This window comes from Hydractinia symbiolongicarpus, chromosome 8 (assembly GCF_029227915.1).
Source record: "Hydractinia symbiolongicarpus strain clone_291-10 chromosome 8, HSymV2.1, whole genome shotgun sequence".
In the NCBI taxonomy this organism is placed as follows: Eukaryota; Metazoa; Cnidaria; class Hydrozoa; order Anthoathecata; family Hydractiniidae; genus Hydractinia; species Hydractinia symbiolongicarpus.
The window spans coordinates 6,385,786-6,403,858 of record NC_079882.1 but is presented as its reverse complement, the minus strand read 5'-3'; the positions used below and the strand labels follow the sequence as shown (position 1 = coordinate 6,403,858).

The window sequence follows — 18,073 nt, the reverse complement described above, 5'->3', positions numbered from 1 at the left end:
AGCCAAAGTGAGTATTAGCCTTGGTAAGCAATTTGAATATAAAGAATTACGAATCTTAGCATCCGCTAACGCAATAAAAAAGTGACTCTTTAGTCAAACACGCATTTTCTGTATAGAGCGCTTTTTGCTCACGAAATTTTGACAAAAGACCTACACAGTCCCGGTTCAAATCTTAAACAAAATAGAAGATTAGCTTTTAACACAAGTAATAAAAGAAGAAGAAGAAGCCTAACACAAGATTTAAAGCATAGAACAACAGCGAATTTGGGAGTGCGTATGTTTAGTATTTGTCAACACGCGTTGACGAGGATTGTAGCTTAGTTTATGAAAATATTTCTAAAGGTTTCGATGAAAAATTCAACCTCTTAAGCCTCTTAAGAACATTTCCAGTTTCAATGAGTACCACGTACTGTAAGATTAAACGGTGTATTTTCAACATGGAGAAAAAGAACGTGGTAATATTAATGCTACTACACGTTAAATTGTATTTTGTAGACTATAATTCGGACTAAAAAATTCGTTTTGACCATTTGGAATAAATTTTGATCGTTTCCGGATATCACCTATGCACTCAAACTTTTTAGTTGGAATTTTTGGCCAAGATGGATCATGCCATAAGGGACGGCTAGATGTATTCGAACATGTGACATATGAGCTTCAGGACGCTAAAATTGGGGCTGTGCTAGATTTCGCTGTGAGATAAAAAATGACTTCCAATTTTAAGGGTATTTTAACTGTATGCACGAAACTCTTCCCCGCCGCATGAAATTATGCATAATTTTACATTCTTGAGAACATACTGTCTATGAAATAAAGTTTAAATTAATTGCAATGGTGGGACCATAGGCTCACACTTTTTCTGTGAGATAGATGATAATAGTTGTGTTATGTAAGATAATTTTTGTCCGAATGTGGGATTCCTGTGCTATTGCTCCGCTTAGGCAATGGCATCATCGCGCAACAGCAACTGCTCCGTGTTCGTCCGTCGCAGAGCGTGGAACTTTCACGAATGACCTTTAGTGTTTTCTGGACAGTAGGAACATGGCTGCGAAAGATGCGAAGCTGCTACAGTATTTGCCATTTGCAAGTGCTGTAGACATAGGATTTTGGCACAAGTTAACGAAAAATAAGCTTGAACATTATAAATTAGACGATTCAGCTCAAAAGATAACAGGATCTTTCGTGAATAGTAAGTGCAAAAGTTTAGAATGATAAAAAACCAGTCTCTCATATTCCTTTTAATTTTCTTCTGTTTGTTTTTTTTGTTTCACGTGAATCGCGTAGATGATCCAAATGGTTTGCCTTGTCGAATTAACGTAGACTTCACTGCCTTCGACGTCGAGTAAGTATAGTTAATTGCTCTAACAGACCTTGTAATATGCCTTTTCAGAATTTAGCACAACCATGTTTAATTTTCCCACAAGAGATGGTGCAAGTTAGACTTTAAAACCCTCTGTTTATGGGAGCGAAGTATACAAGAAGTACTACTGCTGAACCCAACACTCAGGGTTGCTGGCTAGCTATGAACTTAGTTAGCCAGCTATGATCTAGTTAAACAATTTTCCTAGCTGAGTAGGGAAAACAAATAGACCACTTTTCACATGATGTAGTTATTTTGATTTCATTTTAAGAACTATGAGCATTCATGCACTTTTATGTAGGTAAAAAAGCAGGACACTCACAGGGTTAAATGACTATTAATAAAGATTAAAGATTTTTGGGTAGCATAAAATCCAAAAGAAACTAGAATTAAATTTTAACTATATAGATAATGTTTTGATTTTGGATACAAAACAATGGACATGTGCAGACATGCGCGCAGGCAAGATTTATAAAGAACAGACCCAAATGATCATAGAAATCAAGTTAAAAAAGTAACTTTCTTTTTGAAATAATTAAACCCGATTTAAAAAAAAAGAGAAGATGATAGTTACGAAAAACAAATTCCAGATCGTTTTATATTGTTTATTCCTTAAATCTTTAAATTTACAGAAATAGTTGAATTTTATGTGGTCCTTTTTTTATTGCCTGTAAAGATGCATGTGCATATACCGAACTTTGTAAACATTTGCAACTCATTTATATATTCTTATAGTTCTTCTTTTAAAAATTTCACTAATTTTAAGTGAATATTCCTTTTTTTGGATGAATTTCTTAGTTTAAAGGAACATATACATGGTCAGTCAACATATATATTTATATGGTAACATTTCGACCTCCGTATTAGAGGTCTTCATCAAATTATACAAAGTTTTTTAACGAATTTCTTACTTAGTCTGTTGTTTATATTTTTATTACCTACAGAAATACTTGCGCATCTGCAAAAAAACACAAACATTTTGACACAAACATTGGCGTGTCATCTATATAAAAACCACACCAGTCCCATCAAATGAATTCTGTGTTTCAATATATTAACCTTTATGCAGTGCAAAGACTGAAGTTAAATGCCATAACTTTTCTTTTAAAAAGCTTTGATTGAACAATAGCAACTCTTTAGATATCGTTTTATAATATATATTATAGTTATTTTTTTCTAATTCCTGAAGATTCAGCGTGGTTAGTCATTTAGTCCTGGAATTGTCCAGAAACCTTAAACAATTTGCCTGAAAAAATGTCCTGGAATGTCCTTGAATATATATCTTAATTTTCTGTGGTCACCATGATTTGAGCTAATTCTGTTAATTTTTATAAATTGTCAAAAATTGAACAGAAATTCAAATTTTCTTCAAGCCTCATTTTGCTATGCTTACTAATGAGGTACTTGAGACAAACCAATAAAAGGTTGAAAAGAAATCAGAAATAAAACTGGTAAAAATGTTGATGCGACGTGATGTGAAAAACAAACCTGTAGTTGTATGCTGGTGCTAATGATGATGTTCTCAAAGCAGTTCAGTTTTTTTGTCAATGTGAAAAAATTGAATTAAAGGCTGCAAGTAATATGCTTTGGTGTTCGTAGCATTATTTCTACGAAACCGTCGAAATCTAATATTCCTACCTCCATTCAGGTTGACGGTAAACTTGAGACAAACCAGATTGATATTGCCAATAGTTTTAATGACTTTTTTACATCCATAGCAAATTCTATTAGGAACAAAATTCCACCTACATCCAAGAGGTACTCTGACTACCTCAAAAACCCAAACCCAGACTCAATTTTCTTATCACCTGTTACCCAAGAAGAAATCATCGGAATTATTGGCAACATCTCTCCAGGAAAATCTTCTGGACCAAACAGTATTCCAATCAAAATTCTAAAATTGTTGGAAAATGATATTTCCAAACCTATATCAATTTTGATCAATCTTTCGTTTGAATCTGGTATCTTTCCTAGATCTTTAAAAACATCCAGAGTGGTGCCTGTTTACAAAAACAAAGGTTCTTCTATAGATGTGTCAAATTACAGACCAATCTCATTATTGTCAAACATTGATAAAATCTATGAAAAGGTTATGTACAACAGAATCATAGGCTTTCTCAACAACCATGATATCCTATATCCCAAACAGTTTGGATTCAGAAAACAGCATTCAACATCACAGGCTGTGCTTACTATAGTCGAACGCATTAGACATTGCCTTGACAAAGGTGAGCTTGCCTGTGGAGTGTTTGTCGACTTACAAAAAGCTTTTGATACTGTTGACCACAAAATCCTTCTATCCAAGCTAAATCACTATGGTATTCGGGGGAAAGCAAATGATTGGTTCAGGTCTTATTTAACTGGTCGTCTCCAGTATGTCTCAATCGGTGAATTCAAATCTCAACTTAAAGCCATTCTACATGGTGTGCCTCAAGGCTCTGTTCTTGGTCCGCTGCTGTTCTTGTTGTATATTAATGATCTGCATAATTGTATCAAATCGTCAGAGACCTATCATTTTGCTGACAACACTCATCTGCTGAAATTCTCAAAATCACTAGAATCCCTTTGTAGAGGGATGAATGCTGATCTTAAACGCCTTGTGTGTTGGCTTAATGCCAACAAAATATCACTCCAGCAAAACAGAGTTTCTTGTATTTAGATCCCAATCTCGTAGGCTTGAATTTTTACCTTTTTTAATTCTATGCGGTAAGCACATTTATCCTAGCAAAAGTGTGAAATACCTGGGTGTTCATGTTGATGAACATCTTTCCTGGAAGTATCATGTCTCATCTGTGGCTACTAAACTTCAAAGAGCCAATGGGATGTTATCTAAAATTCGTCACTATGTTCCCCTAAAACCCCTGCTAAACATTTACCATGCTATCTTTAGTTCTCACTTAAGCTATGCTTGCCAAGTATGGGGCACTCGAGACACCACGGTAGCCCACAGAATACTTACCCTCCAAAAGGCTGCCCTTAGGCTGATCACCTTCAGTGAACCAAGATCCCCATCTTTGCCTATATTTGCAGAACTTGGAATTCTTAAATTCTTCGACCTAGTTAAAGTCCTTAACATTCAATTTATCCACAAATTCCTAAACTCTAACCTCCCATCTGACACACTTACCTCACTCAAATTTGATCGAATCTCACACTCTCATAAAACTAGATGTAACACAATTGGTTTGCTTATTGAACCAACAGTTAACACATCGACGTTTGGATCTTTTTCATTCTCTAGAATCTCCACATTACAGTGGAACAATCTGCAAAGAAATTATCCTGATACTAACCTCACAAACTGTAAATTAAGCACAATCAAATCCCTAGCTACAAGTTTCTACATGAGTCAATACATCAACTAGCTTTCCATCTTCATTATTTTGTCTCATTACTTTTTTCTATTTGACTATATGGTACTGAATTTTCATTTATACTAATTATAATCAATAATGCTTTTTTATTTTAATCTTTGTAAACTTACAGTATTTACTGACATATGAAAATATTTCACATTTTTCTTGGTGGCTTTCTCCTTTGTTTAGCCTTGGCTATCGGGAAAGTCTCCTTCCTAATTGCTAATTTATTCTTTTAGTAATGTAAATTGTCATTTCTTAGGTAAATAAATGTTTACTTACTTACTTACTTTGGTGGTCACTAAAGGAAAATAAAGCTAGGTTTTCTATCTATAAAAACAAAGTGTATGCTTTTGCTTCTAAAAAACATTTAAGTCTACAGAATCCATGTAATATTGTCTTTTGTAAGGATTGTGATGCTGTTTTTATTGGTGAGACAAAATTAATGTCCAATCATTGGGTCCTAGGCAACACTGAGACAGACAAGAAAAATATTGCAGACCATAGCTGGAAGAATTATCATATTATAGACTGGAATAATAAGAGTCTGATTATAAAGAAACTAGAAATAGTATAGACAGAAATCTTCCAGGAATGCACTCTAAAAAGTAAATACTTAGAAAAGGTTCTTAATCCAATTAAAGACAAACTTACCAGAAAGCATACACTTAAAAAAAGCTATTTTTTCTATCAACCCCAAAAATAATTTCTTTTATTGGTATGTTCTGATTGGATTATTTTTATTCATTTCGATCCTCTAATTATATTTTCAACTAATAAATAGCCAAGAATAATTTCAATTGTTACCTAAACTGGCTTGTTCATTTTCGTTTACGTGTTTGTCAATTCATTAAATTTTTTCATCTTTAGAAAAGTCAGTCATGTCCCAAGATCTTTCAAGTGTCCTGGTTCAATCTTCATCAAGAACACTACAGAAGAGTTTAAGAATTGTGACAAAAAATTGTTAGTTAAAGATGCAGCAAATAAGGTTGGTTTTTTAGTTTTATCGGGGAACGTGAAATACAATCAAAGCTGCTTTTCTGTTCATCTCCATAAAATAGTCTCTCTTTACCTCGCTACTATGTACTAATGCTACTACAATATAAGAAAAAAACGAAACAAAGCCAGTGTTAACAAAAAATTGCAATTAAAACACTTGTTTATTTTTTCCTAGCATATACATGCTATATATTAAGCTATATAAATACATGGAACAAGTCAAATTACCAGATATTTGTTGCATATGTCACTGTGTAGGCATACAATTGCATTGTCTTACAGAATTTTATGTCATAAAGATTATGTGATTAATAAAGGATGACAAATTAATAAAATGATGTCAAACTTGTCTTGTGTAGAGCTTAGCGCTATAAACGAGGCATGCAATAAGTATGTACGGGGAAGGAAGGGAGATCACAAAAAAACAAACAAAAGTAAATAAATAAGGAAAGCAGACTCATTTGTTTTGCATGTTTGCTTTGTAAAAAATAAAAAATCCTCTGTTTTTCTTTGCATTTATTTGATTGATTGTTCATGGTTTTTATTCATGTACAAGTTTTCTTGAAATTGTCTCAATTGTTTTGTTTTTGGCATATTATAGGGGTTAAAAGGAGGTTGGGGTGACAAGTGACAAAAACGATTAAATTTAGTAATTTTCCTATATGAAATGTTATTACTTATATTTAACAAAAATTTTGTTATGGGAATAAGCATCTTTTTCTCCCCATGGTTCAGAATTAATTTTGCCCCCCCAAATAAAAAAAGATGTAGTTAGCTAAACATTTGAACAACTAAAGATTAAACTTGTGGTTAATATGACTCCTTGAAATAAAACATAGTCCTTAGTGTAAGATGACCACAACAACATGTAGGCGTAGATGTCTAGTGCATCTGTTTTTATTTTGTTGTCCCTTGTTTTCATGGAAACAAGTTTATAGTTCACTGTACATAACACTTCAGGTTAATTTGGTGTTGACCTTATGTAAGTTTCATGATTTACTTTAGGCCATAATCAAATTAAAATAACATTAACATTTATCTTGATGTCAATGATTTTACAATTTGTGTTACTTTTATAGAATTAGAGTGTAATAAAACAAAATATATATTTCTAGAGAAATCCTGTAACACACAAAAGAAATTTTTCCTGCAAAAAAATGTTAATTTTATCTCAATAATAAAATCGTCTGTTGGCTGAGTATCAACCCTTTCACTTCAACGTCTAATAGTTAGATTGCAAAAAAATATGAAATTTTGCTTTCTGTATATAGATTGTGTCAGATATTAAATCTGGCGCTGTTGAAAAGAATCCTGAGTTGCTGAACCGATTTCTGGTTCTAACATTTGCAGTAAGTACTTTTAGACAAAACATATTATGCATATACATATTATTACGCTATACGTAATATCAATCAAGTGCATTCTTAATTTTTTTTAAAACTTTGTTTTCTTTGATTAGATTAGTTTATTTTTTTTTCTTTAACATGGAAATACTTGTATTGTGATTATAAACAACATTAACTTGTCTTGCTTTTCCTTGGCAACCTTTGTCATTTGCAGCTGTCAAAAATGTCTCTTTTGACAAAAAAATCATGCCTCATTTACAGTGTGTCAGATCTTTCTTTTGTCTTTTAACTTTTTGTCATTTATTTACTTTTATTTTAAAGGATTTAAAGAAATACCATTTTTACTACTGGTTTGCATTTCCAGCAGTATCACTTAAAGAGAATTTTGTGGTTGCTTCACAGAAAACTATTACGGAAGCTTGTAACAAAGAAGAGGTTGGCCTTGAACGATTTATTTTTGTTTTGTTTATTATGTGCTTTTGTTTTTAAAACTGTGATCTATAGTTAGCCACTGAAAATATTTATTCACACTCTTATAAATGTTCCACTTGATATTATGCAAAGTCTCCTATATAAAAATTATTGTATCATCTGATTCCTTTGAAATTTTAATACTTTTTTATATGTAGATATTTACACTTCTCCTTTTTATTAAAGTTGGCGTCATTACAGACATGCTATGACTCATTGAACCAAATTTTAGGACATGGTAAGAAAGTTTGTAACATTATTACATTTAGTTTTTCTACAAGATGAATACATCTTTAGCAATATCGTAGGTTCTTGTAAAATTTGTTGTTGTATCTTTTTAAATTAAGGGCACATGGAATGGGGTTTTGAAGCCATTGGATCACTTTATTATCTTGCAAGGGTGTTTCAGTGTCAAATTAGTTAGAAAAAAATATTACAAGATTTTGGTGTAATTTGTGACGACTGTCTGTAGGCTGTGATTGTTTTCGTAACAGTCTGTTTTTATTTAGTGTTATTTCAATGCTTTGAGATGACTTTTCCAAATAAAAGTCAATAGCAGGGATTCAGTAATTTCTCTCAGAAAACTACTTTTCTAAACAAAAAAAATTAAGAAAAATAGATTCAAGAATATTAAAGCAATTATTTTGACTTAAATGCTTATTTTAAGTGAAACTGATTCACCCATTTACACTAGGCCATTGATATTTGAAAGTTTGTTTATTGTCAAGCATCATGATCAGCTCTTTATCAGCAATATTACCATTATAGAATATCCTAATAAGAGCCTTAAAATGTTTCAATTTCTACGTTTTTAAAAGTTTTGTTATGGTCGTTGAATAATTGCATGATTTTTTGGTTTTATATCTTTCTTAGCTAAACGTCTGCTTATAGTGCAGAATTTATAACTGCTATAATTTAAGTGCCTGCATGTTTGTGCAGAATAAATTGATGTGAATGGTTAATGCTATAATTCCCTATCTCGCACCTTTTTATTTGCGCCCTGTTTCATTCCTTCCTTCCTTCATTAAGTTAGTTTATTTTTTTAATGAACTGAGAAATTTTTATTACAGATCCATCTGTGTTTTTGCTAAAGAAATCAAGCAATGCATTTTTATCAGCACAACTTCATGAATGGGACAGTTTTTACCAGAATGATAGTGAAGTAAGTTTGTGTTAATAAAAGAAAACGTCTATATTTACCAGTTAATTTTCCTTGTAATACATTGGTCGGGTTGTTTTTTTTCTGCTGTTCTTAGGTCACTATTGGATTTTCTGACCCAAGTACGTTATCAGAACATCCCGGCTGGCCTTTACGAAACCTACTGACATATGTGGCATATAAAAGGTAAAGTATTGGATGGATAAAGTCATATAATCATGTTTTTGTAATTTCATTGTAACTAAAAGTGATTGTTGAATGCTGTACTATAATCAGTCATATGGGTTTATGTTACTGGCTAAGTTTTCCCTTGTTTGCTAGCCCCCTGCCTTTATACCTGGGCCCCAGCTCCCATTAGGGTAATACATGATGAAACAGTTTTAAAACTACTAGCCTCTATTATATTAGCTGACTTTTTGATCTGTGAAGCAAAGTAGCAGCAGGCAAAAACCCCTTTAATTTCATAAAACATGACAACAACATTGATTAGGAAATATTTTTGCTTTTCTTTTCTAGAGGCAAAAATATAAAAAAACTAACAGTGATATGTTACAGAGATCGTATCCGTGATGGTAGAAGGGAAATCGAACACAGTTTAGTTATAGAATTTAATGAAATTCCTCAAATTGACTTAAATGAAGGTATGTAACTTTTACACAAGGTTATGTGTTTTTATTTTATGAAGCAATTCTTTTGAATTGAAGGAATTAAATCTCCCCTATTTAAAAAAGTTTTTAGCTTCAATTTTTGAATTGTATCCTAAGACTTAAAAAGTTTTCTCTAAGGTGATGCTACTAAGTTTTAAAATGAAATTGCAAACGTTTGATTTGCAAAATTTATATTTTATGCTTTACAGAATCAATGCAAATATTATATGTAGAATAAATATATGTGCTATAATTATTTTAAACAAAAGGATAAGGGTTATAAGACCGACACTTTTTACACTGTGTGGAAAACGTGAAACTTTGACAAAGTATTTTGAGCTTTAAGTGAGTTCGTCTTTTATAGCTTTATTAAGTGGCTTATTAACTACACTAACTGTTTTGTTTTCCTTTACCCTGCAGAGCGAACAGCTCTAAACTGGCATATGATATGTTACCTATTATTATGTTTATTGTTTAGATGAAACAGTTGCTATTGGATGGGAAAAGAACCAACGAGACAAGATGGGCCCACGAATGGTAAACTTAAGCTCTACTATGGATCCAGTGAAACTTGCTGAGTCTGCAGTTGACTTAAACCTAAAACTCATGAGATGGCGTTTGGTGCCGGATTTAAATCTAGAAAAGATCAGTGCAACGAAATGTTTATTGTTAGGGTCTGGCACATTGGGCTGCAACGTGGCCCGTTCACTTTTGGTTAGTTTTTAAAATTGCTTCTGTTTTAGTTAAGAACGCAACAACGAAAGTTTAATTTTTAAAATAAAAATTCCTAGTTTGACAAATGCAGTTAAATTGCTATTTTGTGTTATTAGAACCCCTGTGGCGAATTTTGTGCAGACATTTTAGCAGATTATGAAAATTCTATTCAACTAATAGAAAGAAGTAGCTACATATTGGAGTACCATTCTTTTTTGTAGAAATTGATATTTTATGTTCTTCTTCAGGGGTGGGGTGTCCGAACAATCACATTTGTTGATAACTCAAAAGTATCCTACTCAAATCCTGTTCGCCAAACTTTGTTTGCGTTTGAAGATTGTTTAAATGGAGGTAAACCAAAAGCTCAAGCTGCAGCAGACTCATTAAAAAGAATATTTCCTGGCGTGGTAAGTTTTGTAATTTTAAAGAAATCTCACAAGTATTCCACTGTAAACTGTGGCTTGTTCTGATTAACTAAGTTTTGGGATGCACGTTCTAATAAGTATTTTGTAGCAGATTTAATCCTTTTGCTTTCATCTATTTTTGCTGGATGAAAGTAGTTCACCCATAGTTTGCAGACCTCGGATTTTAGTTTAGAGTGTCCAACATTTTTGTTGTATTAGCCAAACAGTTTCAGAGGAAGGTTGATTTTTAGATAAAAATACTTGACTGAACTTGTTTATTATTTAGAACTCGAGCGCTTACGAATTAAGCATTCCTATGCCTGGACATTCTGTCGTTGAAAAGGGTATGTGAAATTTTCTTACATAAAACACTTCTTTGTACAATTCTAATCTATATGCAAAGGTTTATATAGAATCTACGTTTCACAATAACCAAGATTCTGTACCTTGCCATTCTATCACGAATGGACAAAAATAAAAACAAATTTAAATATTGGCTTTAATGCCGATGCTTTAAAGTCCTCTGAAACCCTTTAAAATATAATCTCCTGTGTATCGTGATCGTATGTGCCAAAACGATTGCGTCAAACTTATGAATCCTGTAAAATATTTTTTGCTACTTTTGAATGGTGCTTCCTCGCTGTGTCTAGGACACTAATTTTAGATTTTAAGCCAAAACCTAAAGTCACTTCGTTTTTCTTTTCCATGCAGATGAAGAAAGAATAAAACGTGATGTTGAGTTGCTTGAAAAGTTGATCGAAGAACACGATGCCATCTTTTTGCTGATGGACACTAGAGAAAGTAGATGGTTGCCAACTGTTATTGCTAACTCCAAAGAAAAGGTATGATGTAGCAGAAACAGTCACGGTGGTTTTGTATTTTGTTGTTTGTTTGTTTGTTTGTTTGTTTGTTTGATTCATCGAGTAAGTGTAGCATGAATGAGTAAAGAAATATTTTAGTCTTGTTTTTGTCATTTGTTATTATTTTTATTTACTTTTAGATATTAATCAACGCTGCTCTTGGATTCGATACATTCATGATCATGAGACATGGTTTTCGCACGAAAACGAAGCCAACTGAATCCAGCAATGAAACTCTTTCATCGAAAAGCGTTCGAATGTGTGGAAGTCAACTTGGTTGTTACTTTTGCAATGATGTAGTTGCGCCAGGAAATGTAAGATTATTAGTTTTATCTTTTGCGTTGTCCCATATTACTATCGTCTCCTTGACTGTACCTATATCAGTGCATTCCCACCATAGACTTTCGAGGAATGTGACTCATTTCAAACAAGATATTGTTCCTTAAAGGGAGTTTTATAAAAAGAACGTTACTAAGAAAAAATCAAGGACGTTAAGTGACTGACTTTATTGTATCTTGACTATCAGGACCAAAAAATTGTATGCATAAGGGTCAAAAATTTGTCTGTAAACTTCATAAACATCAACGAGTTAGATACAAGTTTTTATAATGTTGATATTTTTCTTTATAGTCTATGCTTGATCGCACATTAGATCAACAGTGCACTGTATCAAGACCTGGTGTTTCCATGATGGCCAGTGCTTTAGCAGTCGAACTGCTGGTGTCCATCTTACAGCATCCACTTGGGTAAGCTTCGTTCGTTGTGTCCGATCGTTTTGCTTCTATGCTGTTATGTATTTGCTTTAGATCTTACAACTCTAAAGAAATGCTAATAGAAATTTAATTTCTCGGATTTAATTTCTTGAATTTCAGCCCAATATGAGGTACTAACGTCTTTTGTGAACTTTTAGTTGTTAGTTTCTTCTTTTCAGACCACTGGCACCAGCTGAAACAAGTGCCAATGAAAATCATTTGACAGCTGAGTTTGAAACACCACTTGGAATCATACCTCACCAGGTAACTTCTGCTATAATGCTAACCTATTTTTAACCTCCTTTTCTTGCATTTACTGACTGACCCACTCTGTGTTTAAATAATTTTTGTTAAGTTGTGATTCGTTTTTAAATTTTTCTTTTTTTAATTCAACCTAGGTCAGTTTAGTTCTTTAGTGCTAACAGTGACATTTGTCGCTATTATAAATTCAGGAGCGGTATTGGCATCCCGAATTGGGGAATTCTTTTAACGGTTGAGGATTTCATTTTTTTTTGAAGGGTATGGAATAGGAAAAAGAAGTATATACGCAATAAGGATTTACTGAGCAAACGTTAAAGAGAAATTAGAAATAATACTGAGCCAAATTTTAAAATTAAGAAATTTGTCTAATGTTGTGATTTGCTGTTTTTTCGCCAACAATTTATACCTCCAATGATAAATGAACTTTACGTATAAACGTTATAAGTTGGATTGATTATTAAAAGTAAAACTCCACTGTGTGATTTTTGAGCTAATCAAATTGTCAGCTGTCAGTCGAGTGGGTGTCATACAGAAATACATACCATTTATGAAATTATATTTATTTTTTTATTTGTTTAAAATACTGCGTAGGAACTGATAGAAAAGAGTAAATCGCATCTTGATCGTATGTTGATGTTTGTCTGATCAAATGGCGACCCACTCATGATTGAAATGATAATCGTGCTTTTTTCACACTTTCAATGTTTGTTTAACTTGTATTATCTGCATTATCTGCCTGCTTTTCATCAATTTTATATGTTTAATTAAAAGTATCTTTGATCTTTTTATTTCTCCTTTGTATTGTTGACATTTTATCGAAAAAGTTATCACATTTTTTTAAAAATATTTTTCGTGTGTAATGATACTTAATATGCGATGGTTGTGCTATATCGCTGCTAGTGACGCCTTGCGTGGTCTTGTAAGATTTTTTTGTGTCTTGAATTGTGACCAGAATATTTTTTGTTAACAGTTAGTTGGGTGTAATTTAATTTTCGAAACTTGACATTTAATTCATGGCTGGCTTGTTTAATAATAACAGGAAAAGTGTTATAAGAAAAGGGCTAATTTTTATTCTATAGTTTTCTTTACTTAAGAACACTTCGTTTTGCGAGTTTATTATGCGATTTCTAATTTCACAACTTGTTGTCCAGACCTTCATTTTTTTTCTTGAAGTCGCTTTAGAGTGTTACCTGATTTTTTTAATTTCCTGTGCTGTCTTGACAACATACTAAGGGGACTAATTATATCTTTTGTTTTATTTTTTTCAGTTGAGATGTTTTTTATCACGTTACCACACTGTGCTTCCAGCCACACTTGCGTTCGATAAATGCACTGGCTGTTCACCCTTGGTAAGTCTGTTATTGCTTTATTTATTATTTTGATTATCGATGTGATTTGACAGACCGGTTTATTTGTTTGTTTTTGTGTGTGTTTTTATTTAATTTTTTAATTTCACAACCTTATGCGTCTTCCTGCCTAAAGGAAAAGTTAAAAAATAATTCAGAGTTTGTCACTTTTGGTATTTTATTTATGTAGCTGTTTTTTAAAAACGCCGTCGTTTTAATTTTTGCACAACAATTCTGTTATATCGTAAAACAAAGTTACATCGTGAGTAGTTGGTTCAAAGATAAAAAAAATTTTATTTGGACGTGTGTAAATTACGATTAAAAACTACTAAATCAGCCGTAAGTTTTATATCCCGATACATTCTCTTTTATAAATACAATACAACTTGAATGACTAATTTAAGACACTAGCCTCTGGATATAGCAAAAAAAAATTCTGTTAGGTATGGGTACAAGGTTGTTGTTGTCAGTATTACCACAAGGACTAAAGAACATCGTAAAATGTTTGCTTTTGCTATTAATCCTTGGGTATTTTTTGTCACGAAGTTTCTGAGATTAGTTAGCTCATCGAGTTTATTTGCGTCCCCAAATGACATCACATGTTCTAAAAATAATTCGTGTGGTGAAATGTTTTGAAGTGTGGCGGCGCTTACATCAATAGATGTAAGGTTTTGAAAATTGTAAAAAGTTGGCTGTAACAACCTCTTGTTTCCTGTGACAACCTCTTCTTTCCTGTCACGTTTCGTTCAGTGCAAATAAATCAATTCAACGTTTTATTTTCGGTTGTCACTTGCTTGCTGACGACAAAAACTCTCTGTGCGCAATTTTTTCATGTCAACTAATACTGCTTCCTGAATCTTCCTATCTATTTTCTTTTTGACGATTTTATTAAACAATTTAAACAAAGATATAACTTTAACTATTAAGTTCTTACTTGCTGCTACGAAATTCAAGTTATATTGCAAGTTACTTGTTCGTTTACTATCGGTTAACTGTCGGTTTACTATCGGTTTTATTATTATGTTTGAGGTAAAATTAAGGGGGCTGAAAAGGTGTTTTTTTAAAAAAAATTTTAAGTGATTATCTAGTGGCTGTACGAAGTTCAGATTCACAAACTCAAATTTCGTTTTTCTTTTTTTATTTAAATTTTAATTTAAAGGAGTATCTAGTTTTAAATAACTGTGTTATATTATATATATTAGTAATTGTTAAATTTAGGTCATCGAAGCCTATGAGAGAGAAGGCTTCAAATTTTTGAAACAAGCTTTTAATATACCCAAGTATATCGAAGATATGACAGGTCTAACAGAACTTCATAATTCTATCGTAGACGCTGATGTAAGTTGTTTTTCTTTATGTGCGTTCTTGCTTCACTGTTATTGTTGTTGTTGCTGCTGGTGTTGTCGTAGTTTTTGTTATTGTTATTGTTGTCGTTATTTTAGTCGTTATTGTTATTGTTGTCGTTACGGTCGTTATTGTTGTTGTCGTTACAGTCGTTATTGTTGTTGTCGTTACAGTCGTTGTTGTTGTGGTTGGTGTTGTCGTAGTTTTTGTTATTGTTATTGTTATTGTTGTCGTTATTGTTGTTCTTATTGTTGTCGTTATTGCTTTGTCGTTACCGTCGTTGTTGTTCTTGTGGTTGTCGTTATTGCTTTGTCGTTGTTGCTGTCGTTGTTGCTGTCGTTGTTGTTATTATTGTTATTGTTTGTTGTCGTTATTGTTGTTGTTGTCGTTACAGTTGTTGTTGTTTTTGTTCTTTGTGTATTTGTCAACATTCATGCACAAACACTGTCTCAGTACCTTTTTTTTTATTTGTCATTCATTCAGGTTGAGGAATTAAGTGATAGTGATGATGACAACGTTGACGTGACAACTGATGACGTGTGATGACGCATGATGACGCATTTTTGTAATATATTCGTTCTTCTTGATAGATATGGGAATTAAGTGACATGGACGACGACGACGATGATCGGGAATAATTTGTTGTTTCAATGGTGCTCAACTTGCTGCATCCACCTGGCTGTGGGTATCGTTGGAATGCATTGTACGATGAACGCTATTCCCACGTTAAAGAGATATTTTAATACATTTAAAATTCGTTTATACATGATCCTTTATGAATTCTAGGACTTTCTTACAGAAAAAAGACTAAGAAAGGATTTGAATATAGAAATTTGTAGTCCATCGTTCGGAAGATCTGTCTTAAAAATAAGTGGTCGTTGTTTGAATAACCGCCACAAATAAGTTTTCCTGTTTAATGTTCTTCTTTAAAAGAATCTAAGTACCAAAGTTCTTCCATTAATTGTATAAAATAACAATAGAAATTTAAAGTTATAGTGAATTATAAATATCATTTTTTCTATATTTGTTAACATTAGTACTCACACAGCCATTTTATTTAATTTATTCAATTTTTTTTACGAGTTTTCGAATTTTCTGCTAGCATTGTTGTTTGCTAATGTTGTTACTGTTATATTCGTCGTTGTACGAAAAAGGAGATTGCCGAAATCTTTAACGTATGTTGTTACTTTCCTTTAACAAAACATTCAAGTTCAATTCCAAACTAATTTTTAAAATTCTGGATTTTCTGTCGCCTATAATTTTTCCGCGAAAATATTGAAAATCAGGCTGCATTTTTTTCCGTTAAATTTTTGTCGTCACAAATTTCGTTCTAAATGTGCTATTTTTGCAAGTGGAAATCCGGTTTGTTTGTTTATTTGTTTGTTTATCTTCTTTCATACTTTTTTTTATTTACTTTTTGTTTATTTGTTTGTTTTTAGCTATAAATATGAATAATACAGAGTTAACTTTCCCCATGAAGAAAGATCGTGAGCCGAAAGTGATCGTTTTTCAAGAGCCTGGCAAAAACAAAGCAAAAGTAAAAGCTAAGAAACGTTCGAAGAAAATCGAAGCCGAAAGCGAGGAGGACGATTTTATTAGCGTCGCTAAAGAAGTCAAAGAATTTGGGATTACCGGGTTCACACGAAAAGAACAAAAAAGAAACCAACAAAAATATGCAGAGTATTTAGGCGCACACAAACAGAAACAACAAAAAGTCCCCTATCCTATGTTGATGGAACGAATAAAGAAACGCAAATTAAAAGAGACGAAAGAAAAGGAACTTGAGAGAGCAATGGGTATATTTAAAAAGAAAAAGAAAACAGACGACGTTAAGTTGACTACAAAATTAAATTTGGGAAGGTGGGTGGACAAATCAAATTTAGGTAAAATATCTGCGACGAGCAACAACAAAATCAGAGTTAATAAAAACGATGTTTTTAAGAAGAAACCAAAATAGCAGTAGTATCTTTCTTATTTATTTTTTTTCGACAAATTGAACTTAACACCTACTAACATGTTGTTTTTAATGTGTACTAACCCCCTAACTAATAATTCATAACTTGTTCAGGGTTCGTGCACGAAGAGTTTTGTCGGGAATTTAATTATCCAGTTTTGTACAAAGACTTTTGTCGGGGATTTAATTATGCGGTTTTATACGAATAAGGTAATATGAGGCGAAAGTGAGGATTTATTGCATGACAAATTTAGTGTACTATGCCTAGGAGAAGATTACTCTAGTGTTAATGGATTTTAAAACTATGACAGGAATGCCATAAGTAATGTGTTGTTTTGTGAAAATTTTGGGACAATTGTAGAACTTGGTTTGTCTTCAGCATACCAGTAGGTCTGCATCCCACACCCTGCAACCCTGTTTTTGGCACAATTGAGCATTAAAAGGTTAATTCTTTCCTCGATTTGTAATTCAGGGTGGCCAATAATCTGGCAAACTTGGAAAACTCGAGATTTAAAATTGCAAAGAGTCAGCGAAAATTAAGAGAATTTGGTAATTTTTTTAAAAGTCAGGGAATTAGCTGGGTGAAAATCGAACAGTCTTGACATTTTGTTTTTTGTGAGCAATTTAACATGCGAAAATTATGGAGATTGGCGGATAAGTCCAAGAAAATAAATTGACCGGCCCCTATGTAATTGCGTTTCATTCTCTACCCCAGAGCTCTTTGAGATATAAACCTCGACGGTTTCAAGGTTTTAATCTCAAAGAGCTCTTGGGACGAGAATGATTGCCTTCGTATATCTACAAATGTGGCATAATAGATGGTGTAAATCTCAACTGACCATACACTTCATAAATTACAAAAATTGCTCTCATTACAAAAATTAGCTGGCTATTCTTATGTTGTACTTAGAGTTTGTCAATCTGCTAACGCCCTTGCGAATAATATAAAAGAGGACTGGGTATGAGCAATGCAAGGACTCTTGATCTGCAGACAAAGTTGTTTTGATTGGTATTTAAGACAATTTATTCTCCACAAAAGTAATCAATAATGTTCGAGAGGGAAGAGTAAAAGAGATAACTCCAATTTTGAAACATTTTAC

The 18,073-nt window shown here is 32.6% G+C and overlaps 2 protein-coding genes across 3 annotated transcripts; both read left to right on the top strand.

Moving 5' to 3' along the window:
* The first annotated feature begins 1,000 nt into the window (after positions 1–1,000).
* On the top strand, positions 1,001–16,193 carry LOC130655583 (ubiquitin-like modifier-activating enzyme ATG7). 2 transcript variants are annotated; one of them, XM_057458349.1, is made up of 19 exons: positions 1,001–1,189; positions 1,285–1,342; positions 5,587–5,704; positions 6,987–7,064; positions 7,383–7,496; positions 7,719–7,770; positions 8,603–8,694; positions 8,789–8,877; positions 9,208–9,332; positions 9,817–10,052; positions 10,301–10,459; positions 10,743–10,800; positions 11,168–11,298; positions 11,457–11,630; positions 11,947–12,062; positions 12,248–12,332; positions 13,598–13,678; positions 14,894–15,013; positions 15,610–16,193. In XM_057458349.1, exons 1-19 carry the CDS (start codon positions 1,042–1,044, stop codon positions 15,655–15,657), a joined length of 2,082 nt encoding a protein of 693 aa, XP_057314332.1. In that variant the 5' UTR covers positions 1,001–1,041; the 3' UTR covers positions 15,658–16,193. The 2 variants fall into 2 exon arrangements, with proteins under 2 accessions (XP_057314332.1, XP_057314331.1); XM_057458348.1 differs by having other exon boundaries at positions 1,002–1,189; positions 15,503–16,193.
* Positions 16,194–16,429: 236 nt separating this feature from the next.
* Positions 16,430–17,032, top strand: LOC130655584 (uncharacterized). Its single transcript, XM_057458350.1, has one exon. It carries the CDS (start codon positions 16,467–16,469, stop codon positions 16,974–16,976), a length of 510 nt encoding a protein of 169 aa, XP_057314333.1. The 5' UTR covers positions 16,430–16,466; the 3' UTR covers positions 16,977–17,032.
* The last annotated feature ends 1,041 nt before the right edge of the window (positions 17,033–18,073 follow it).